Below are 24,084 nucleotides of genomic sequence, written 5' to 3'. Positions count from 1 at the left end.
TAAATTCTTTCTAATTAATGTATTTCTTTGTATAATTATAATTTTATTAAGTACTAATATCCAGATATAAATTCTTGGTAATTATATATAATATTGAGATTTATAAGCAGAGCTCGGTTTCCTTCAATTTCTGAAGTGAAAAACATTGAGTCTTGAGTCACATTTACTCCAGGTAAAGCAAAAACTGTCATATGTCATTAACTGTCACCTAAGGATCTTGTCTCTTCAAGATTGTGGTTAAATTTGGTTACAAAAGAGGGTATAAGAAAGTATGCATGAAAAGCAACACTCTGAGGTTATATACCAATGGGCATATAGTAAAAAGATTGAACATATGGCTGGTTTTCATTTTGAAAATGCATGTTTTCGTGGTGAAGGTACTACAGATGTTCTGAGAATGGATAAGCTTGCTGCAGGTTTCACAGAGTCATGGACAAGTAATGAAAAGTCATGGAAAATTGAGATAGATTTTGTTGATAAACTGTTTTGAATTGTAAATGAAATACTGCATATACATTATCTTTATTAATTGATTACAGCTTGAAGCAAGACAAAACTTCATTTGATGAAGACCGTTTTGCACTAGACTGTCAACATGTAATGATAACCGCACTTTGAGAGTTAAATTCTCATTTACGTTCTTTTTCAGTCTGTAGTCTTTAAAGTTGGTGGATTGGATAGCTGTAACTAGAAAGGGGATTCAGTACAGTATTTTTGATAAGCTGGTTGTGGTAGTATCCTTTTGTGTACTGTATCAGTATTCTCAGTTTTCTGTTTACATTTGCAACTTTCCAGCATTTTTATTATGAACTTTAAAGAATTTATTAATGAAAAAGTAATGAAAAATATATCTGATTTGCATGGGATGCAATATTTTTAGATTACATTGAATGGGCTATACAGCCATATTGTCTTAAACATTAGGTTAATCATGTTAACAATCCACAGATTTGGAGATTTGGTTTTGGTTATAGCCAAGTCATTTCTGAGGCTCGGTCTTTCTGCCAAACCACACTTGAATACACCAATAAAAGCTTGTATGCTACAGTGCAGCTCAAACATTATATTACTGTATTAGCATTTGTCATGAAATTTGTTCTCTCTTTTTTGTGCAAGATGCTTTAAAAAAAATCTGTGGATAGAATGTAGTTCTCCATAGAAATGTAAGTTAACTGTGTATCTACATACAGTGCATTGTATGTAAAGAATGATTTAATGTTTTTGCTTTTAGTATGCAATTACCGCACTACACTGTGTGAATAATTTATTTATATTAACGGTTAGATTAATTTTTCTGTACATGAATACAGAATAATGAATTGTAATTGTAAGACTTCTGAGAATGTAGCAGCACTTCAGTCTATTTGTGTGAGGTATTGATTTTAATTTTCATATTTCAGGAGTGGAAGCAGCCTTTACTATGGAGGATTACAAATTTCTCTTCAAGGTGGTGCTAATTGGTAATGCTGGTGTTGGAAAAACTTGTCTTGTGCGTAGGTTCACACAGGTGAGAGCCAATGTTTTATCTGTTAAAACTGTAAAGTGTGGTCAGAATATTGTGAGAGAGACAAAGAACTTCTTCATTGTAGCTTTGAATTTAGACCAAAAATAAAGAATTTGTAACAAATATTGCTTCAGCAACTCAACCGCAATATTTACCAACAAAAGGTAATCGAGGCCAGTTTAGCCATAGAACTAACATTCTATTTTTTTTAAATGTCATGAAATTGTACAATAAACTTGGATAATTTTGTTTTCAGCTTTAATTGTAATATATTTTAGAATGTTACATAAGCCTAATTGCATAGTGATTTCATATTCTCAGAAGGAAGACAATGTATGACAAATTGCAGGTTCTAAAGAATAAAAAAAACTTGAACCTTTTACTGCTCTCTAGCCTGAAAATATGGGGATAATCATGCAACATGTTACGTACAAGTTAGGTTGTTGACCGGGTTGTTATATGGACTATGTACTTTTTTCAGGGTCTTTTTCCCCCTGGTCAAGGAGCAACTATTGGAGTCGATTTTATGATCAAAACTGTGGAGATTGAGGGTGAAAAAATAAAGGTAAGTTAAATTTGAAGTTTTGATGTGAAATACTTGTTTAGAAGAAGTTAATTAACCAATGCAAATGTATTTTATGATAACTAGCTTTCAGGGTGAGGTAAACTGTTTGTTCTGTTTGTATGCAAACATAAAAGCAAAGGGTAAAAGTGCATCGGATGAAGCACTATTCTAAAAGGTGAACTGTTCTGAGTTTACTTGTAGCTTCATTTGAGACAAAGCATCTTGATATGGGGGACTTGCATTGTTCATTAGTTGTATGCCATGATTATTTGTAAGCAAGCATTGACATTAAAATTTAATAAGGAAATGTTCCTATAGGTAAAGAAAGTGTTAGGCGATATCAGAACTGAACTTGGTTTGTGTACTGTTTGGAATGTGGTGGCACTTGTCTATTATCAGTCCCCGTGGCGCACTAGTAACACATTCGCCCAGTGCTTTGTGAGCGATTTGGCCTGGGTTCGAATCCTGGCAAGGGAGGATTGACTAGGTGCCAATCTGTACGCCTCTGTTCATCCAGCAGTGAATGGGTACCTCCTGTTAAACGATTTGATGAGTCGTATTCCAGGAAAAATTATTAAGGACCTGCCCAAAACGCTATGCACGTTAGAGGCTTTACAAGAATGTAAGAACTCTTGTACATATACAAAAATAAATAAAAATCCTTGATGCAGTATACTGTGCCTGTTGTTTGAATGATATGAGATGTTTGCTTTATCACCCATCAGATGTCAGTCTTGACATCCTCATTGTTGCCTGTTCCCATGTTCCTCACATTCATGAATGTTCTTCACATTCAGGACCTGCAATCATCTGTGACAGATCAAAAAGTCTTGGGAAGCATCCAATTGGAATGGCTCGGATAGTATTTATGAGAACGTAAGAATAACGGAAATGCAGAAGTCCTATCGACTCACACTAGGCAGCTCCTGTATATGTCTACCCAAGCACGCTCATATATATGTCTAGCATAAGAGCATAACATAAAAAGATAACATAGTAGTAGTCCAAAAATTACACCATTAGAATTTTACTGATGCACAATCTGGTAACAAATGTTTGGAAGTTTTCAGATCTCTTATATTTTGTACAGGCAACTTCTTTTAGGTATAAATGCTTTAATACAAAACTGTATTTTTATTTATTCCTTTAAAACTTAATTGCATAAATCTCTCTTGCAGCTTCAAATTTGGGATACTGCTGGACAGGAGAGATTTCGTTCCATAACACAGTCATACTACCGCTCAGCCCATGCTCTAATCTTAGTGTACGACATATCCTCGCAACCCACTTTTGACTGTTTACCAGATTGGCTACGGGAAATTGAACAGTATGCCAGCTGTAAAGTTCTTCGAGTACTTGTTGGTAAGCATGAAATGGTGGAATAGACCAAACATAGTACAATATACAGTACCTATTTTTAATCATTTTTATTAGTACCTAGTGTCAGTCTTGCTATCTGTAAAGTTCACTTGTTCATTGTTACAATGTTCTGCAGTCTAAAGCCTTGAGGAAGAAAAATGTCCCTCAGGAGGCTACATTATCCAGTCTACAATGCACATAATGTGTACATTGGTGGAGGAAATAAACCATGACCATTGTGTTAATCTGAAAGAGATAAGACACTTTCCTAATCAGATTGGAAGACGTCTAGGCAAGTTACTGAAGGTTCGTGAAAAGCAACGAGTGAAAGAATTTAACACTGCAATATTGTACAGTGATAGGGAACATTGAATTGAACATAATTCTCTCTACAGAATGTTTGGTGGAAGCATAAGTGGCTTTAGCATTAGCTGAAATGGTTAGTTGCATGAAGCTTGCATGTGTTGTCTCGTGCATTTTCTACAACCCCCTTCCAAATATATCTCTTAATACCTGTCTAGTAATTTTTTTTTTTTAACTTTTCTTTTTTCAACAAACTTAAGCAATTTCTATAAATTTTTATACATTGATAAATAAAAAATCTCATGTATTATCGTGTACATAATAGTTTGTGCTCATTATTTTTAAATTTTGTACTATTTAAATTGATAAAATGTTTTATGGTATAGCAGGTGGTAATGGTTTATACAGGCATGTAATGTATTACTAACTCAGTTGATTGATTTATTAGCAGAAATTATATGCCAGTGGTATATGTACTAACTTAACCTACATAAAAATAGTAATAAAGATCTGCCTTGTTCTTGCTCTATATCATTAACACTTTAACGTTCCAGCCTGCCAGCACGTACCAGACAGTAAACGTTCCGGGCATCTCGAGTCCCACTCTTTGTACAGTACTTGGTGTTATTATTTTTTCCTATTTTTTTTTTTTTAAAGTTTTCACAGTTAGTTTTTGGGCTATAAACTATAAATCTGGTGTCAAAATATTTGCAGATGAATTTGCTAGAGTATGGGTGCAAAATAAAATGTTTTGATAATAGATTATGTATGACTGCTGAATATATGTATGAATGTTTACAAATATTGCTCATTTGTTTACAACATTCAACAACATTTGTCAACATTTTCAGCTCATTTGTTTTCAACATTCCCATCTTATTTTGTAATATAAAAGTATGGAAATATGCACATATTATGTTTATATTACTTTAAAAAAGAAAACAAAATACAGGTATAACATACTTTTCAGCTGGTAAATTGGAAAGCATAGTGAAAATTCTCACAAGCAGATCCATTGTCATCTAGAGTGATAAATAGTTGGCCGAGGTGATCTCTAGATGGTCTATTGATAATTTGGTTGGTCCCCTGATGAATTATGCCCACACTGAACTAAAATTAATAAATGATTTTTGGGAAGTTTGAGATGGACGATGTGTTCAAACGTCATCAGAACATTTACTGTCAGGGTACGGCTGATGCACTGATTCATCGGAACGCAAAAGTGATAATGGCTGTCAATGCATGAATTCACAAGATTTTATGGGGTTCAAATACAGTATGTAGTTTAGACACTAGCTTGAATCCCATGAAATATTTTGATCATAGAGGATAGTTTCTTTGCTATTAGACCACTAACCAACTAACATTTCCTCAAAACTAGGAAACAAAACAGATCGGGAAGACAGAGAGCTTCCTACACATGTAGGGGAAGAATTTGCCCATCGCCACAACATGTATTTCATTGAGACTTCTGCTAAAGAAGCCGACAATGTAGAAAAACTATTTATTGAAATCGCCAAGGAGCTTACACAGGTAATAGCGCCTATTGTGAGCCTTGTATTTTTTTAATTACAGATGATTTACCCATTTGACTGTTTTTGTGTATTTATTCAGAATGTTGATATATTGTTATCTTTTAAAATTTTAAAGTATTTTTAAGAAGTTCAGAATGACATGAAATCTGATACGGAATATATTTTCAAGTCAAATTTTTAATTTCTTACAAATAATCTTTTGTCTTATTGTTGTACATTCCAATAATGCACCAATAATACACTGTTAACTTAGTGAAACATTTCTACAAAATTCAATATTTGTCAAATAATTATTACTAATAAATACATAAGAACAGTAAAAATGCTGGCAAACACGACAATTAGAAATAATGCCACGGTTCCGACCTGGAGTGAGTTTTGGTGATGTTTTCAGAATTCGCATCACAACCAACAAGCTCCTCTCCTTCTATATCAGATTTTGGTGAATTCTTCTTCTTCTGGTAGCAAAATCAGTCCTCTATAAATTTTCCTCTATTTTGTGGTTGCATTGTACAGTATTCTCTCAACCATTTTCTATTCCTTGAACTAATATAGTTGAGGTTTCTGGGCAGCTGGTGATTTTGAGCTAGGATGGCTATGTTAATTTTTCAGCTCACACTTTTTTTTATGGAATCCTGTACTGTATTTTCATCTGAGTTTTTGCATGTAGTGATAATATTTTTCACTTGATGAGTAGATGCCATCTTGCCAGACAACATGACAGTCATTTTGATGGCTGCCTGTGCTTGACAACCTAGGTGACTAATGCAAGAAGTTCCCAATGTGTGATAATTCAAACACATGTATTCTTTGTTGCTGTAATTATTATTTATGATAAATATTAGTAAAGGTACTGTATCTGATTTTAATAATTTCAAGAAACTGAAATGGGTATAATTATTGTATCGTGTTTCTTGATTAAGGTAGTAAGGTCTGCCACATCGAGGAAAAGTGTTGTTGTTGTCTGAGGGTGCATCAGGTATAGCGGCTGTTTTTCATTTACCTCCGGAAGGAAAGTCTTTCTATGTTACTCGAACAAATATATTTGTGCCAACATTACACAATTTTAAGCAGTTTGATTTCTGATGAGTACACATAGACAATATAGTATATTTAAGATTAAACTGGAAATACAGTAATTTAGTGAAATCGTAGTACATTTCTGAGCTATACCACTCTGGCTTGGTGCCTTCTTTTGAAAATTACTTTCACAATTCAGCTACTTATTAGACATGATCCTTTCTAATTACAGTAGATAAGATACTGCACACTGAAAAATATGCATCAGAAGAGTAGGGATCATTTTTAGCATCCCTGCCATGGTCTGGTATCTGGTGCTTGGGAGGGACTGGAAAAATTTTTGGTCCATCCTGGGATTACCTCCAAAAAGTTCATTCATAAATTTTTCGAGAGCCCTTTCAATCCCTATTTAGCATTACTATCTGAAACTACAGTGGTACCTCTGTTTTCGACTTTAATCCGTTCCCAGAGCAATTCGAAAACCGTCTCAAAAAAACGTTTTTTCTCGTTCAAAAAACTAATTTTCCCATAAGAAATAATGTAAATTGATTTAATCTGTTTCACACCCCCAGAAATATTAATTAAAAAAATACATTGTACAGAATAATACTCATAGGAACCATTCCTTTATTGAAGACTCTTGTTGGCATATAGAAGACAGTAAGGAAGGGGGGCGGGGGGAAGAGGAGAGGTGTTAGTGTTTGGGAAGGGAGTCCTCTTCCATTATAACAGCAGTGATGACATTTCTGGGGTACTCTCTCTCTCTCTCTCTCTCTCTCTCTCTCTTATGTTTTGCAGGCATACCACTAAGACCTGGTTGTGGTTCCCTGCTTGCTTGTCTTACTAAGAATCTGTCCATAGACACTTTTTTCCTTACGTTTTAAAACTTGTGTGTAATGAGACATTACAGTGGTACCTCGGAATGCGATTGTCCCTGTATGCGAGGTTTTCGGAAGGCGAGGTGTATTTACTCCAAAAATTTGTCTCAGAAGGCGAGGGTTACTTCGGGAGGCGAGTTTGGACGCGAGTTTGTTGATACGCGTACAGCCGACCTAGCGCGTTCGTCGCCCCTCCGCCCCTCAGTTTATTATTGTCTCGCGCTCAGTGACTACCCCCACATCAATTCTTCTCGCGGATTTTCAGTGTTTTGTTGGATTTTTGGTGATTTGTCTATACAATTTGTTATTATATATCTCACCATGGGTCCCAAGAAAGCCAGTGGTAAGGATAAAGGCCAGAAAGCTCATGTGAGGATGACAATAGAGGAGAAACGAGATCATTCGGAAGCATGAGAACGGTACACGTGTTGTTGAACTTTGTAGGCAGTACAACAAAGCCACATCAACAATATGCACTATACTTAAGAAGAAAAATAAGATTATGGGTGCTAAAGTGGCAAAAGGAGTAAGAACATTAACGGCACAAAGACCACAAATACTTGAAGAAGTGGAAAAGTTGTTATTAATTTGGATACACGACAAGGAGTTGAGGGGTGATAGTGTTTCGGAGGCCATTATTTGTGAGAAAGCCAGGGTGTTGCACGAAGACCTTCTAAAGAATACCCCTGCAACGAGTGATGCAGATACGAAAGAGTTTAAGGCAAGCAGGGGCTGGTTTGAAAAATTTAGAAAGAGAAGTGGTATCCATAGTGTTACAAGGCATGGGGTTATGTGATGTGATTATGGAAGGGGACTCCCCTTCCAAACAGTAACTCCTCTCCTCCTCCCCCCTCCTCACCATCTTCCATACGCCTACAGCACTCGACAGCAAGGTAAGTAATAACTGGAACACAGTTTTGTAGGTTTATTTAGATGAATTAGGTAAATTAGGTATAAAAATTTAGTTTGATGTGGGGTTTTTGGGGTAGTCAGGAACGGATTAATTCATTTCCCTTTATTTCTTATGGGGAAATTAACTTCGGAATGCGAGTTTTCGGAAGGCGAGGCGTCTCCAGGAACGGATTAAACTCTTATTCTGAGGTATGCCTGTACGTTGTCTCGCTATGAATGATCTCGTGTTTTTCCTCTATCGTCGTCATCACAATTATTTTCTTAGGCTGAATTTAACCACTGACTTTCTTGGAACCCATGGCATGATATATAATAACTTTTATGTTCAGAAACCAAATACAGTAAGCAGAAAAACAATGGAATTCTTCACAATGAATTCAAGTGCCGTCATCACTAGGCAAGAGACACTGGTAAGCTGAAGCATACTATGTGCTCAGTCTGCCCAAACGTGTATCAACAAACTCGAGCACAGAGGCAAACTTCGAGTATAGAGTAAATTTTTTCGAAGCCATTGAGATTGAGAACCGAAAAATTAGAAAACAGGCATTTGTAAACCGAGGTTCCACTGTACCATCAGGCAGCAGCACCCAAAATAAAATTGGGTTTCATTATTCAGCATTCACAGTCCTCTTAACTGGTCTCCATGTTGGACAAGTTAACACTTTCGCGCTTTAGATTAGAGATAACTCGTCGCCGTTTTCTCTTACGATTCCGCATAACAGCCGAGTTTTCTCGTCCATCGAAAAAATATTTCTATAAATTCCATTTTTTAACCGAAATGGATGGGGATACTTTTGTTTTGTAGGGAATTTATTTGCGAATGTTTTGGTACCAGAATGAATATTATATCACAAACTTCTATGAGTAAAAAAAAAATACACAAAGTATGTTTGGGGGTGTGGCGAGCGTGTGGCAGTGGGTTCCCTTTAGCTGTTGATATATCCAACACGTGGGAAATATTTGTATGTGTTATGTATATGTCTGTGTAGGGAATTTTACTGCGATCACTGTCATACAAATTATAAAATGTTTCAACAAGTATAAACATGACAAACATCAAACGAACGAAAACAATGCGTTCGTTTCTGCCGCGAACGCATACTGAGCGACGTGGTTCTATATTTGGCGCTTCTCTTACACATGCTTTGTACAAATGTTATACAGTTCATCTTATAGAAAATTTTATTGCGAACACATTGGTATAAAAAAGAAATACGTACATAGAAAAGTAGGGTCAGGAAACGTATAAACTTTCCAAGCATGATTTCCCCCCTGTGTTTTCGCCAGTGCGCTCGCTGCTAACTACTCTCCACTTCACACTCTCGTGCGGGTGGGCAATTACCTATATTAAACATTCATATGCATATGTCCGTGTAGAGAATTTTATTGCGATTCCAATGATACCAAAATTAGCGATGTAGGACAACTGTAGGCTTCGCAACCATTAAGAGAGTGGAAACATTTTGTTGCTGTTTGGCGCTCTCGGCGAGTGATCTACATAGTTTTTTATTTGGTGTTGATACTCCTTATGCTTGGGCGGCATTTTATAGGTATGCTCTTATAGACAATTTCATTGCGAACACAGTGATACCAAATTTAAATACGTGCGCCTTCAATTATTGTCAGGACAGTCAAAAGAGTGTACACTTTTCGGTCTTACCGCGTAGGCGCGCGAAGTGCCAAAAGCATCTGGGGTATTGTTTTTTTTTGAGCGCCGAGAGCGCGAAAGTGTTAAGTGACTTGTGTTTATCACTAGAAACTTTGTGCAGTGGGCTCATATTATTTAAGTAAGCTTTGTGCAGATACACAAGTTGTCTTTCTGTACTCTTACCATCCATTTCTCTCGGTTCTGATCCAGCACCAGTAGTCCTTTTGGGTTTACCACTACATTTACAGCTTCTTGGAACTTATTCCAGACCCTTGGGCACTTTGCCGTGTCTTGAGTACAGGCTAGTATTATGTCACCCATGTGTGGATGGGTGCTCCATTCTGTTTACCCCATATCACACTTTGGCCAAGTTGTTTGTAGGTGTAACTTTAGTGTGTGGACGAGGTATTCTTTCAGTTGCTGCTGTAACGTTGTGCCTCTCCTCCCTTTTCTTCTCTGGCTGTGGGCTCTAAAAGAAAATGTTGTTCTCTCAAACAAGCACTTGCAAGGTAAGGTATGGAGAATGGGATTTATATTTTTTCTTTACCCCTGGAGGTTTGACTGCAAAGGCAAAACATCAGTTAAAGCTTTCCTTTCTCTCTCTTACCAATGGGAAGGAGAGGGGTAGCTTCTTTCTAAGAGGGAGATGAATTATTCTCCTGCAGCACTGGCTTTGAGATTTTGCTCCTTGGCAGGACTTGGGAGCCAATCCTTATCTTTGGTTGAGGATGAGGGCCAACCTGAGGTGGTAAGTAAAGATTTGGTCTGGTGCCTATTTGATCCTTTTGTATTATGGAGCCTAGGCAAGATGGCACTTCTTATTTAGGGGAATTTTATACCCTGCTCATGCTAGGTAGGTGAGATTTGATGCAATTCCTAATGCTGGACATGGCTAATATATCTGCAGTGAACCCAACTCTTCTCAAATTCAGATCGATGTTTGCAACATGCCTGTTACCATGATCTCACTTTCTCCTGGTTAATAAGTAGTACTTTTTTTTGGGGGGGGGGGTGACAGCTGCTCGATTCTAGATGGAGTGGAAGGTCTCTATGCAACATCTCCAAGTTTCTTAATTTTTGTAGCGATCCATCTTAGTGGCATTCCAGGTATATGGTTGACAAGCAACCATATACCTGGTAGATGTAACTTAGGTTTTTTCCTTGGTGGCTGACATCTTTGCACATGTTGCCTGCAGTTGCACAATGTTGTGCCAGTTTAAATAGTCAGTGTGGATGGTTTTGAGTTGCTCTCCACATGACATGCTACTACATTCCCCAAGCAAATCTTCCTGTGTTTGCATGGTCCCACAAGCTGCCTGTAGCATTTATTCATATTAAATTCCATCAGCCAAGTGTTGCTTCATACTGTACACTTATTTTTCCAGGTTACCTTGAAGTGCATGACAATTGTTTCTTATCTTCTTTAGTAACTTAGCATCATCAGCAAACATGTTCATATAGTTCTGTATTTCTTCTGGTAAATCATTCATGTAGACAGTGAACATTAGCAGTGCTAGAACTGAACCCTGTGGTACTCCACTTGTAACATTTCTCCAGTCAGACACGTTTCCTCTGATTACTGCCCTCATTTTTGTCAGAAAATTTTTCATCCATGTTAGAAGTCTCCCTGTCACTGCTCTAGTATGTTCCAGTTTCTAGAACTCTTATATGGAATTCTGTCAAAAACCCTTTTTACATTCAGATAAATGCAGTCAACCCAACCATCTTTCCTGTAAAATCTCAGTAGTGCTATCATAGAAAGTAGATTTGTTACACAGAATTTTCCTGTGCAAAAACCATACTGTTTGTGTTATATCATTTCTCTCCAGGTGTTCTGCCCATTTGGTTTTAGTTATATTTTCTAGTAATTTGACTGACACTTGTCAGTGACATTAGTTTATAATTAAGAGGGTCTTCCCTGCTACCATTTTTGTAGATTGGAACTATGTTAGCCTTTTACACAAATCAGCCAAAAACTCTTGTACATAAATATGACTGAAAAATCAATTGAAGTGGAATGCTAAGTGCAGATGTGCATTCTCTCAAAACTCAAGGTGAATTCCATCTGGACCAATTGCCTTGCTTCTACCTGGCTCCTTGAGCATCTTTCACTTAGTCTTGAGACACCTCTATGTACTGTTATTCTATAAAATTTGTTTTGTCATTTTCTTTGAAAATTTAATTTTTCACAAACACACTTTGGAACTGTTTGTTTAGTGTTTCACACATTTCTTTATCATTCCCCATGAATCTGTTACCCATTTTGATATGTGGCTTCTAGAGCATACTCATTGTGCTTTCAAGTTTTCTTTCTTTTAACTTAAACTCTTGCCTTAGGAAACAAGAGAGTTGCTTCCTATTTTATTTCCTGTTTTGGTGTCAGTGCTGCCACCTGGATTCAGTTTGGGATAGCAACTTCCTGGATCAAGTGCCAGCTAGTTAGACCATTAGTCGGCTGTACCTGTAATTCTAAGTAAGACTTGGAAAGGCTTCGAGCATTTATGGATGACCTTTCTGGATGTTATTCTGGGGAGGAGTGAGAATTTCTCCAGCTCTCATAGTACCAGTATGACTCGGCAGGAATGAGCATAAAGCTTCCTGCCGTGTCGGTGCAGATAGTCAATCTGTCTTGACTGTGGAACAGATTGAATCTTGTAAGGAACTGAGAGACCATCCAAGAATGGTGCTTTTCATATATATATTACAGTGCAATATATATACTGTGTATATATTACAGTTACCTGCCAGTTGTATATATACTGTATTACAGTTGCCATATTTTCAAATGTTGACAAAAAGTGGGAATATTATGAATATTTAGTTAGTCATTGATTCTTACCTAAGTTATAAAGAAACTAATCACAGGGGGAAGTGGTTTGAAATGATTTGGCTGTGGTTAAAATAATTATCTTTAGATAAATTGATAACGTTGAAAGAATATTAAATCAATTGCCTAGGTACTGTGTTAATTTTTAATTTCTAGTATTGTACTGTATCTAATATGTATTTACATACACAAAAATAGGTAAATGCATTTTTCTATTGTATATACTGTATGTATGTATATATATAAATTATGTGATGGGTAATCCATGCCCATGGGGTTGATGGCTTCCAGTACTTCAATTAAATTTTTTTTTTATTATTTTAGCTTGTCATACTTTTTAATTGTAGCCAAATCTTAATGTTATTTCTCTTGGTATTCTCCTTTTTACATTGTTGCAAAACTTTTGTTTTATAATGCATTAGCTAATGGTTATTCTATCTCTTTGTGTAAATGCAGCTTGTTCGTAGTGGACATTTTGACAAGGTGAGTAGGCCTACTTTGAATTATGTGAACATTTAATTATTATTATTTATATTTAATAAGCTTTATTTCTTTTACTTGTCAAAATAAATATTCAAATAATGCTACCTGTACCTAGTTGGAAGAAATGGATCAAAATAAGTAATTAGTAAGAAAAAGGGGGCTTTTAGCATATAATAATAAAAGACCAAACGTTAATAAAGAGGTGAAGAAGCAAATAAGTGTAACAGACATAGAATGTACGATTTAATGATGTTGGTAGCGTATGTTCGACCACTAAATGTAAAATTATTTGTTCATATCAGATTTGAAAATACAGATACTGAAATACCAGTATTTCACTATACCAGAAATTTACTGTTACTGAAATACCAGTAAATGCACAAAAAAATAAAAAAAGAATCCAACAAATAATTTTTCATTATAGAAATATTAATTTGTATGCAGAATGTAAGAAAAATATGAAAATAAATGAATATTTATAGTTTCATATGGGTGAAGGCATTGTGCAAGGCTGCGTCTGGCACTTGTCAATGCCTGGTGCTCGACTATGCTAATGCTTCCTGTCTTATCCTCCAATGTTTCACATTGTCTTATCAATTGTTTTTTTCTTTACTTCCACAGAGCTTTTATATCCATATTTGCATCATACATGTAAAACCAAGACAATAATTGTTTAAATTTTCATATGATAACTGCATAACCCTGTGAATCAACAATTGATAACCGCTGTCTAAGGGTTAAAGTTTGTTGATGTAATACTCATTTAAATATTTACTAAACTGTCAAATTTATGGAACATGCCAGATGTCTGGTCACCCTTGTGATGGTGTCTGGCCTGATAATCTTGTCTTCATATTTTCAAGAAATTTCAGCATTATAAATGTGTATTTTGACCTATATTAATATTGACCCTCTATATATTTTGACCTACCGGTTCTCAACTAGTTTGTTACGACCCACTTGGGGTCTTTTAAGTATTAGAAAATCTGGCCATTCGTTAAAAAAAGTTGGGAACTGCTGATCTATATCATATATACTTTCCTCTCAGTACAGTCAGACAGCATTAACATAATGACATACTTAGTACTTGCAAGTCCAACCTCCTCATGGCCCCACACATATTATTGTTTAATGGCTTCTGTGTTGGGAGCCACTGAGTATCAAGGCCTGGAATTACTGGACATGGTAGCATAGTGCGTCAATAGTCTTTGATGATCTCTCATTATAAGTCACAGTCGGTCACCTTGGGTGACTGACTGTTCCCTCCATGGTCAAACACCAGCATTGACCAAGGCTCATTTTTTGGCAACAACTGAGCATTAATGTCTGGTAATAATATACAAGATACCTTAAGCCAGCAATGCATTGCTGGCCTTTTAAATTTTAGATACAGTTAACAGGGTATATGACATAGACAGCTAACTTACTAGCATACAAAATTGCCATGCCTGACAAGCAGTATAACATTGTCATTCAAGGTAAATAAAATTGTTGGGTTTCTAGTAGTTTTTCTAAATTTGCATATACTGTATATATATGTTGATTTCTTGGAGGGGGGAGCCCCTGCGGCTCCCCGAGGCTTATCCAGGCTGATATGCTAATGTCAGACTTTGGCATCAGTCATGTGTATGGAATTCTGTGGGCCTACCGGAGACCACGAGCCAGAACCTGGCCCCCCTCAGAGAGTCATGGGGAGCAATGGCCTATAGAAACTCCCGTGTGGTTGGGAGCATTCTATGTCCGCCATCGTCCGGGTCAGGCACCCAGAAAGGTAAGCGTCCCAAAACAAACCCCTATTCTGGTGAAAATTCTACCAAATGCCGAACAAGTGGATAGAACTCCTCAAAAAGAAACTAGCAAACGAGTATGACGTCACACGTCGCTGCGCTGCTGTCTGCGCAGCATTCCCCCCCCCCTCTCTGGGAGGGGGGAAGGTGGAGCACCAGACCCCTGCGCCGGCTATCCACCATCAGTTCTAAGGCTGATGCTAGAGACAGAGGTCGTGTGTTCTGGCTTCAGTGTTTTTCACCACTGTGCTTAGTGTGTGGTGGCTGTCTTTCAGGGGGTGTGAGAGCCAGGAGTTATTCTACAGTACTCATGCTACATGCACCTAGGGTTACCTTCCCTAGGTGCCCTGTAAGTACTGCCCTTGGAGCGTGGGGCTACCTTCCACAAGTTCCTTGGGTCCTGCCTCTGCTGCGCTGTTTAACTGCTCGGTTTTTCGACCGCCCTTTGGGTGCTTGGGTGTTTTGTCTCCCTTGTTTATCTTAGGGTAAGAGGCAGTTGCACTGGTAAGGGGTGCAGGATGCTGCGCAGCTTGTTTTCACCATTCCTAGCGGCCGGCTCTGTTCCTTGGGGTATGTTGTCCTCTTGCGGGGTTTCCCTTTTCTTTTTCTTTTTGCCTGCCTTGGGGGAGGGGGGTTTCTGCCTTGCTTGCCCCTTGGTGCCCGACCTAATACGGTGTTCTTCTGGTGGTGCTCCCTACTAGGTCCCCATGAGTGTACACATCCCTGAGGTTCAGCTTTAGAAAGTTGCTTGGTAGTTTTTGGGCGTTGGTTAGCAGTACCCTACCTGAGATTCCCTGAGCGTGAGTTTTGTTTCAGGACACAGGACAGGCGGACTGTCCTGATTTTGCCTTGGAGGCTTGGCATTCCTTCTGTCGTTCCCACACACTTCAGTGGCGCGAGGCATCGACGGTGGTTCAGGTTTTCCTGGGGGGGGGGGCGACCTTGAGTTCCTCAATGAGTGCTTGTTTTTCCCTGCCCTTTCCCAGGATGTTGGCGCTGTGCAGCACCATATGCAGGTTCCCTCCCTTTCGGCTACGCAGGTTGCTGAGGACTTACGCGCCCGGGCCCTCTTGGCTTCGGCCTTGCGTTTCTTTTCCCTCCTGAAGCTGTCTTTGGACTGGCTTGAGGATGTGGGGACGCTTGGGGCCGTTCCTGGGTCTGGTGCTTTGGGCTCGGTGGCTCGCTCGTCGGCTACCTTGTTGAAGCTCTTTGTGCCGATTTTGCGGGATGCAGTTTCACTGTTTTTATACTTCCCGACTCGCATGATGGCAGGCGGTTCGTGCCTCCTGCTCCGGAATCGGCCTGGGTCGATGTCTTCGCCCTTTTGTCCTCTGCTTTTTGAAGATTCTGCCGTGGCACAGTATATACAGGCTGCTTCAGCTACTTATCGCCCTACGTCTGACTTGTTGGTTCTCCAGGGGTCCTGGGGGGGGGGGGGATCATCCCAGAGGGGTCGTGCCAGGGCTAGGGGTTCCTCTTGTCAAGGTCAGCCACATGTGCCAATTTCAGATCCGGCGTCCCCTTTGTCTGGTCGGCGCGTTGTTCGCTCGGTGCAAGGTTCTGGGTCTCGTAAGGGGCGCCAGCCCTTTTGCGGTTTGCCCCATTGGCGGTGCGATGAGGGGAAGGCTTGCGCTGTTCGCTCACGCCTGGTCCTACGATTTGTGGGGGTTTCGGGTCGTTTCTTTCGGCCTGAGGTGGGGTTGGGTCACCCCTCCTCCTTCGGGGGGTTCTGGGCTGGTGGGGCAGGCCTCTTAACTTGCGCTTCGTCGAGTCGTCTTGGAGTGGGTTCGCTTGGGCGTGGTCTAAATGACGGCATCCCTCAGATTAGTCTCCCATCTGTTCCCAGTGCCGAAACAGGACTGTGCGGACCTGAGGGTCATTCTGGACTTGTCCCGTCTGAACCCTTGGGTTCATTGCCCCTCCTTCTGGATGATTACGCTGTCCCAGGTTTGCCTCCTGTTGGAGCTGGGCTTTTGGATGGTGTCCTTGAACCTCCGGGGCACATATTGGCACATCCTGATTCATCCAGGGTCCAAGGACTGACTCGGTTTCGTTGTGGGGTGTCAGGGTTACCGCTTTCGTTGTCTCTCATTCGGGTTGAATCTGGCACCTCGCGTGTTCACACGCCTTACGCGGGTTGTTGTGGCCCGGCAGTGTCTCTTAGGTGTTCGGGTGTTGACCTACCTCAACGACTGGCTGGTTTGGGCTCCCAGCCGGTCCTCTTGTTTGCTAGCCAGGGACTTGGTGCTCTACCAGCTCACCGGGTTCGGGTTCTTGGTGAACTGGAGAAAGTCCCATCTGGTGCCCTCCCACGTTTGGACATTGCTGGGTCTTGTGTGGGACTCTCGGACCGCTTCCTTGTCTCTTCATCCGGAGTCTTTCCTGTTGTTGCGGTCCCACATGCCTCTGTTTCTGGGGGGCTCCTGGGTCCTTGGTCGAGGGTCTGTGCGGGAGTCTGAACTTTGCGATGATGGTCTACCCGCCGGGTCGGGTTTGGGTTTGTCAGCTGTTCAGGTTCCTTCGGGGACGTCTCTTCTGCCTCTCTCGCGATCACTGGGTTTTTCGGGGTTCAGTGCCTTGGCGCCTACCCAAGCCCACGCTCGGTGTGTTCACGGGCGCGTCGTCTCTCGGCTGGGGCTTTGTGACCAGTGCTCACCAGGCCGGCCAGGGACGGTGGGGTACGTCCTTCCGTCGAGCCCACAGCACTGTGCGGGAGTTTGTAACGGTGTGGTGTGCTCTTTGGAGGATTCGGGTCGCCTGCAGATCGACGATCTGGCTCCATTCGGACTGCTCCCCGGTGGTTCATTGCCTGAACCACGAGGGTTCGATGCGGTCCTTGGCTCTTTGGCGCTGGTCACTTCGGGTGACTCGTCTGCTGAGTTCTCGGTGTTTGGCTCTCCTGGCTGTTCATGTGCGGGGAGTGTTCAACGTCTTGGTGGACGGCCTGTCTCGTTTCGTTCCCCTTTCCATGGAATGGATGGTCGACGCCGACTCCTTCCTTTGGCTTTGCCGGACGTTCGGACGCCCCGAGGTGGACCTCTTCACGTCGGCGTGGTCGCATCCCCTTCCCTTCTATGTGGCGCCCTTCCCCGACTGGGAGGCCGCAGAGTCGATGCCTTTCAGCAGGACTCGTCGAGGTGTGGGTTCCTGTACCTCTTTTCCCCGATTCAGCTGTTGCTCCAGGTCCTAACTCGCTTGGAGACTTACCAGGGGAGAGTTGTCCTCTTGGTTCCGTGGTGGCCCGGCCCAGCCGTGGTTTCAGGTGCTGCTTGCTCGGTGTCCGAACCCAGAGGTTTTCCCGCGGCTCCCCTTCTTCCAGCAGATTGGACCGGTACGTCATGTGGCTGGTTCAATCTTCTCCTCAAGTCTTCGCGTATGGTGTTTTTGACTAGAGTTCATCATCTCTATGGTGATCAGGTGGCTTCCTTGTTAGTGTCCCACCTGCGGGCTTTGTCTTGGCGGCAGCATGAAGTTTCCTGGCGGTCCTTCTGGTTCTTTTTTGCGACTTCGTCGTTGTGCTTTGCTTTCTGTTAGGGTGGTGGTGTCCTTTCTCTCTCTTGGATGTTCAGGACCGTCATCTTATGTCTAACACTGTCGCCTCGTATCGTGCAGCGCTGGCGGAGCTGCTTCAGCTTGTTTTCAGTATTGATGTTACATCTTCGCCATTTCGCAAGCTGTCTCGTGGGTTGTTTTGCCTCCGGCCTGCTCATGCGCTGCCTGAGCCGTCCTGGTTTTTGGACAGAGCGCTCTCTTTTCTTTCTTCTCCTTGGTTTGTTGTGGCCCCTTCGGTTCAGGATTGTTTCTCGAAGGCTCTTTTCCTGTTGGCATTAGCCTCTGGGGGTTGGGTCAGTGAGCTTCATGCTCTCCTCCGGCATGGGTTTCTGCTCCTGTGGTCGTGGCGATAGGTTTGTTCGTCTGCAGTCGTCTCCTATTCTGGCAAAGAATGAGACCGCTGCTTTCCGGAGGGGTCCTTGTGTTGTTGATGCATCCCCTAGCCTAAGTTGCTTAGGCTAGGGGTGCGTCATGTTTTGTGTCTGGTTACAGCCCTCTGCCGTTATTTGTGTGCCACGGCTTGTGTGTCCAGGGACGAGCTTTGGGTTGATCTGGTTTTCCTTCCCTGTTCGCGGGTGTGGGTCTCCTAGGTCGTCCGCAGGATTATTAAGGCTAGCCAGCCTCTAGTCCATCCCGTGCCCATGACGTTCGCTGCTCTTGCCACCGTCTTTGGCAACATGTCCTGGGCTGACATTCGGGTGCGGGGATTTTGGTGGTCGATCAGGGTCCTAGCTGCTCGTTAGCTCGTGAACGTTCCTGGGCCTAGTCGGGCCTGTGACGCTTTGGGTCGGTTGCAGCCAGTTGTATCGACTTCGAGTTGAGGAGTGAGCAGCGACCACCTCCCGGGTAAGTCCCTCTACTTTCCTCAGTGGATAGTTGGCCGAAGCCGAAGGGGCTCCCCCCAGAAAACCAGCGTTGAATGTGATGAAACGCCATTTTCTGGGTGAGACCCGGAGGCTTCCTGGCATCCCTCCCTCCCTCCGGTCGGCGTTTTTTCGCATTTTTGATATCCAGCCTCAGAGCTGATGATGGATAGCCGGCGTGGGGATCGGGCTTCCCCTTACCCCTCCCGGGGAGGGGGGGGGGAGCTGTGCAGACAGCGGCGTGGCGACGTGTGACGTCATACTCGTTTGCTAGTTTCTTTTTGGGGAGTTCTATCCACTTGTTCGGGTTTTGGTAGCAATTTTCACCAGTATAGGGGTTTGTTTTGGGACGCTTACGTTTCTGGATGCCTGACCCGGTCGATGGCAGACATAGAATACTTCCAACCACACAGAGCTTTCTATAGGCCATTGCTCCCCATGCCTCTCTGAGGGGGCCAGGTTCTGGCTCGTGGTCGCCGGTAGGCCCATAGAACTCCATACACATGACTGATGCCAAAGTCTGACATTAGCATATCAGCCTGGATAAACTCTGGGGAGCCTCCAGGTCTCACCCAGAAAATGGCATTTCATTACATTCATTGCTGGTTTTTTGGTGATTCCTAATTTGTACAATGGCTTCTACGGGGAAATGTGACTCGGACTTATGAGTGACCAAATTGAATCTCCTTTTGGGGACATTCAGTTTATAAGTTAGGGACACATTGTACTGTTCAGACATGATTTTGGATGTTGTATAGCTTTCCAGCCCTATAATTTTTTGCCCATAATGCACCCCTCTAGGTGCTTTCCCTTGTAATTTTATAGTTTGGGACCTGTACATTTACCTGAAAATGAAATGGAATAAGTATAATTTAAGCTCTTGATGAATAAGTATAATTTAAGCTCTTGATGAATAAGTATAAGTTAAGCTCTTGATGATAAAAAGTTTTCTTAATACCTCATAGATGCATGCAGTTATGGAAAACCTTAGCATTGTATTCCATTCCAACATTCCAAGCAGTCTCCGTGGTGTAGTGGTAAGACACTCGCCTGGCGTTCCGCGAGCGCTATGTCATGGGTTCGTATCCTGGCCGGGGAGGATTTACTGGGCGCAATTCCTTAACTGTAGCCTCTGTTTAACGCAACAGTAAAATGTGTACTTGGATGAAAAAACGATTCTTCGCGGCAGGGGATCGTATTCCAGGGACCATAGGATTAAGGACTTGCCCGAAACGCTACGCGTACTAGTGGCTGTACAAGAATGTAACAACTCTTGTATACATCACAAAAAAAACAAAAAAAAAAAAAAAAAAAAAAAAACTGTGAACCAGGGTTCCCATTCTGGGAAGTAGTCCAGTGTTTCCTAACCAAAAACATCTGCTTCGATCGGTTCTGCTTCCTCTTATGCAAACCGATTTCTTTTGAGTCTCCTCACTTCTGGGTAGTGTGTGACATATTCTTCCTTGCAGAGCCTGTTTGAGAGAAGTTTTTTTCAGCTTAGAAAAATTATAGCTTTGAAACATTCAAATTGTGTGCTTGTGCACATTAAAGACTTATCAGGCCATGCTCCTATGAGTATTAAGGACCAAGAAATTTGATCGAGAATCCTCTTTGGTCATATGTACATGATGTCTCCTGATCCATGACTACTTTTTGCCCTCCCTTGCCAAGTGTTCAAGTCATAGTTTTGTGTTTGTTTTGCCCAAGCACTTACTTCCCCAAACCTACCTAACTTTGTGTGATGACACGAGTGGCCAGTGTCCCTCATCACTGTTAGGATTATTGTTTTGTCTGGCTTATGTTTCTAACTCTGCCATTTACAGTTTCTCTGGATGTTCCTCAGTATTTCTGGGGAAGCCCCTTGTTACTTCCTGAAGCTATCTCGCTGAGATGGCTTCCAACTACTAGATCACATCAACAGTAGAGTTCTGTTTGGCCCACTTGGGACCAGAGCCACAACCTGGCCCCCTCACTCATAGAGGGACAGAGAGCAGGGGGATACATTGCCAACCCACCGGGAAAAGTCAACAAAAAAAATACAGATCACTGCCAGGTTCAGAAAGATCAGAGCTTGAAACTTACAAACGAACTCCCGAAACGATTGAATCTCTCGAAACTAGAGCACGCTCATTGGCACCAACCCCCTGCCAATAGGTGAGGGGTGGTTGGAGCTCCAGGTCTGCCACAGCCCTCCAAGCTAGTTCTGTTGCTGACATGGACACCACCAGTTGGCAACTGTATTGTTTCTAGGTCATTAACCTCGTGGGTACTGCTACTTCTCAGCTAAATACCAGCCATCCTTAGACTTTGTCCTGTAGGGGTCATTTGCTAGGTATTAGTCTGTATTTTAGTTAGCTTTCTGAGTGTGTTTTCTGTCCGGTTCATGTTACTAGGATCTGGCTGTGGAGCTATCTCAGTGCCGCTAACTACAGGAAACTGCCAGGGCTCTCCTTGAAAGAGTCATTTCATTACATTCAACATTGACTGTCTTTGTAATTTTCACCATTTTTATTCAACAGGATAGCAAGGTTGGAGACCTCTCCCCCCAAGACGTGTCAAATGTTACCCTTCCTCCAACAAGAGAAGCTCGTTCTGAATTTGGTTGCTGCTCCCGTTGGATTTCTTCATCTACAACGTAGCAAAGTTGGAAACTCTGGATTGTGGTAACAATGCAATGTGGGAATTTTAAATACTCGTTTGAAGCTACAAACATGCCTGATAGCTTGTTGCATTGAAGGCATTATATAATTGTATTTATTGCCAGTTTTATTTTAATTATCATTCTGCTTTAATTTATTATCTTGAACTTATTTAACTGTCGTTTTCAGATATTATACGGAGATAATGCAGTATTTCAGTTTAATGTTTTGTGCTTGCTTCTAAAATCGTTGAAATTGTGTAAATATTTTGGGTGTTTGTAATGTTCATAATGACATTCAGTGATTGTTTAAGATTAGTTTGGTGTCAGGAATTCAGAGAAGAGGATCAGATACTGAAATGTTCATGAATACAAAATGATATTTGCCACACAATATGTATGCTCAATCAATGGACCCATAGGGACTCATTTTAAGTGTCATGTGGCAAGCATCAAATTGTTAATTTCATTTTTCAAGTACAGTACTTAATATTTCATTTCACTTGGCATCACTTAAACCTAATTCATTCCAACAAGATTTTAAAATTGTTCCATCAGTAAAAAATCAACTGAGAACTATATTAAGGCTGCATGAACCCCCCCTCCCACTCCTGACTGCACACCACACCTCATAACATTACTATCAATGCACACTTTGCAGTTAATATTGCAGGTTTCATTATAGTTTACATTTTGAGGGTTACTATGTAGTTTTGAAAACCCTGGAATAGAAATGAGTCGGAAAACTATATGGAATCGGAGAACTGTATGCTACATAAGTTTGAGTACTGTATACTATAGAAGGTGAAGCAGTGTTGAACACTGATTTTTTAGCAATGGTGCTCATCATTACAAAATAGAGAGTAAGTTTGTTGTCAATATGAAACATGTGGCTTAATTTCCCCCCATTGCCCTATTCAGTTTATTATTAGTGTAAAGCACCAGTGAGGTGGAGCTACTTGGTTTCATGTAGCAAAAATAGCTAAGATTGCTTTTCAGTTGAATGGATTATACAGTTTTTAACAGAAATGTTGTGTGAATATTTTCTATTGTATTTCAGCTGTTAAATGTGCAGTGAAGTGACGCCTTTGTTGGAAACAAAATAATGGGTGTCGTAAAGAAGTAATTTTTATTGTAAGTAGTAATAATACCTGCCTTTTATGTTGTTGGACATAAAATATCATACACGGCATTTCTATATATATTTTTAATATGGCTGTGATAAAATATTGAAGTAAAGTACTTAAGTACACCATGACAGTAGTACTTAAGGTTGATCATAAGGTCACACACATGTTGGCAGCAGTACTAAAGGTTGATCATAAGGTCACACATGTTGGCAGTAGTACTAAAGGTTGATCATAAGGTCACACATGTTGGCAGCAGTACTAAAGGTTGATCATAAGGTCACACATGTTGGCAGTAGTACTAAAGGTTGATCATAAGGTCACACATGTTGGCAGCAGTACTTAAGGTTGATCATAAGGTCACACATGTTGGCAGCAGTACTAAAGGTTGACCATAAGGTCACACATGTTGGCAGCAGTACTAAAGGTTGATCATAAGGTCACACATGTTGGCAGCAGTACTAAAGGTTGATCATAAGGTCACACATGTTGGCAGCAGTACTTAAGGTTGATCATAAGGTCACACATGTTGGCAGCAGTACAGTATTTTGTTTGGTCTTAGTGTTGGAGCACTATTTCATTTGATCATGGGGGTAACAAACAAATCATTTTTGTTCAGTTTACTGATATTTTGCATACCATATTTGTTACATAATGCTTTGTGTAAATAAGTCGCATAATGTTCGGAATATTTCTTATTCTTTCTGGGATATATTTATTTTTTTACTGTATTTTTTATTAATTTTATTGCTTCTATACCGTATATATACTATACTGTATAATTATACACACAGATAACCACATGCTTTTCAGACACCTTGGGATCATGGCCTGATGAGTAATTTGTTGTCTGATTAAATGGTTAGTCATCCAGAAAATCTAAGGTGAAATGATAGGAAAAATTTCCTGTATTTTAAGTTGTATTCATGAATATGAGAAGTTCTGGGTGTTGGGAGTAGGTGTTGGTGTTGATAAAGTGCGGATGTTGGGTGTGGGTGTAATTGTCAGGAATGGGTGTGTGTCAGGAGTGGGTACAGGGCTTTGTATGTAGTGTGGGTACAGGGCTTTGTATGTAGTGTGGGT

General features: G+C 41.0%; 1 protein-coding gene across 5 annotated transcripts in view; it reads left to right on the top strand.

The window, feature by feature from the left end:
- The window catches only part of Rab30 (RAS oncogene family member Rab30), a 34,648-nt gene extending 10,846 nt beyond the window's left edge, over nt 1-23,802 (top strand). For 3 of the 5 annotated variants that reach the window (XM_045748626.2, XM_045748625.2, XM_045748623.2), the window contains exons 2-7: nt 1,401-1,507; nt 1,986-2,069; nt 3,248-3,431; nt 5,113-5,264; nt 13,008-13,034; nt 21,756-23,802. In XM_045748626.2, coding sequence (XP_045604582.1) covers nt 1,421-1,507; nt 1,986-2,069; nt 3,248-3,431; nt 5,113-5,264; nt 13,008-13,034; nt 21,756-21,875 — 654 coding nt within the window. In that variant the 5' untranslated portion in view covers nt 1,401-1,420 and the 3' untranslated portion in view covers nt 21,876-23,802. The remainder of the gene's footprint in view (nt 1-1,400; nt 1,508-1,985; nt 2,070-3,247; nt 3,432-5,112; nt 5,265-13,007; nt 13,035-21,755) is intronic. The other 2 variants (XM_069324466.1, XM_045748624.2) reach the window with 1 other exon arrangement.
- Nucleotides 23,803-24,084: the final 282 nt, after the last annotated feature.

Source organism: Procambarus clarkii, chromosome 2 (assembly GCF_040958095.1).
Source record: "Procambarus clarkii isolate CNS0578487 chromosome 2, FALCON_Pclarkii_2.0, whole genome shotgun sequence".
Lineage (NCBI taxonomy): Eukaryota > Metazoa > Arthropoda > Malacostraca > Decapoda > Cambaridae > Procambarus > Procambarus clarkii.
Note: the sequence above shows the minus strand (reverse complement) of the source record. Positions and strands in the feature narration are given on the sequence as shown.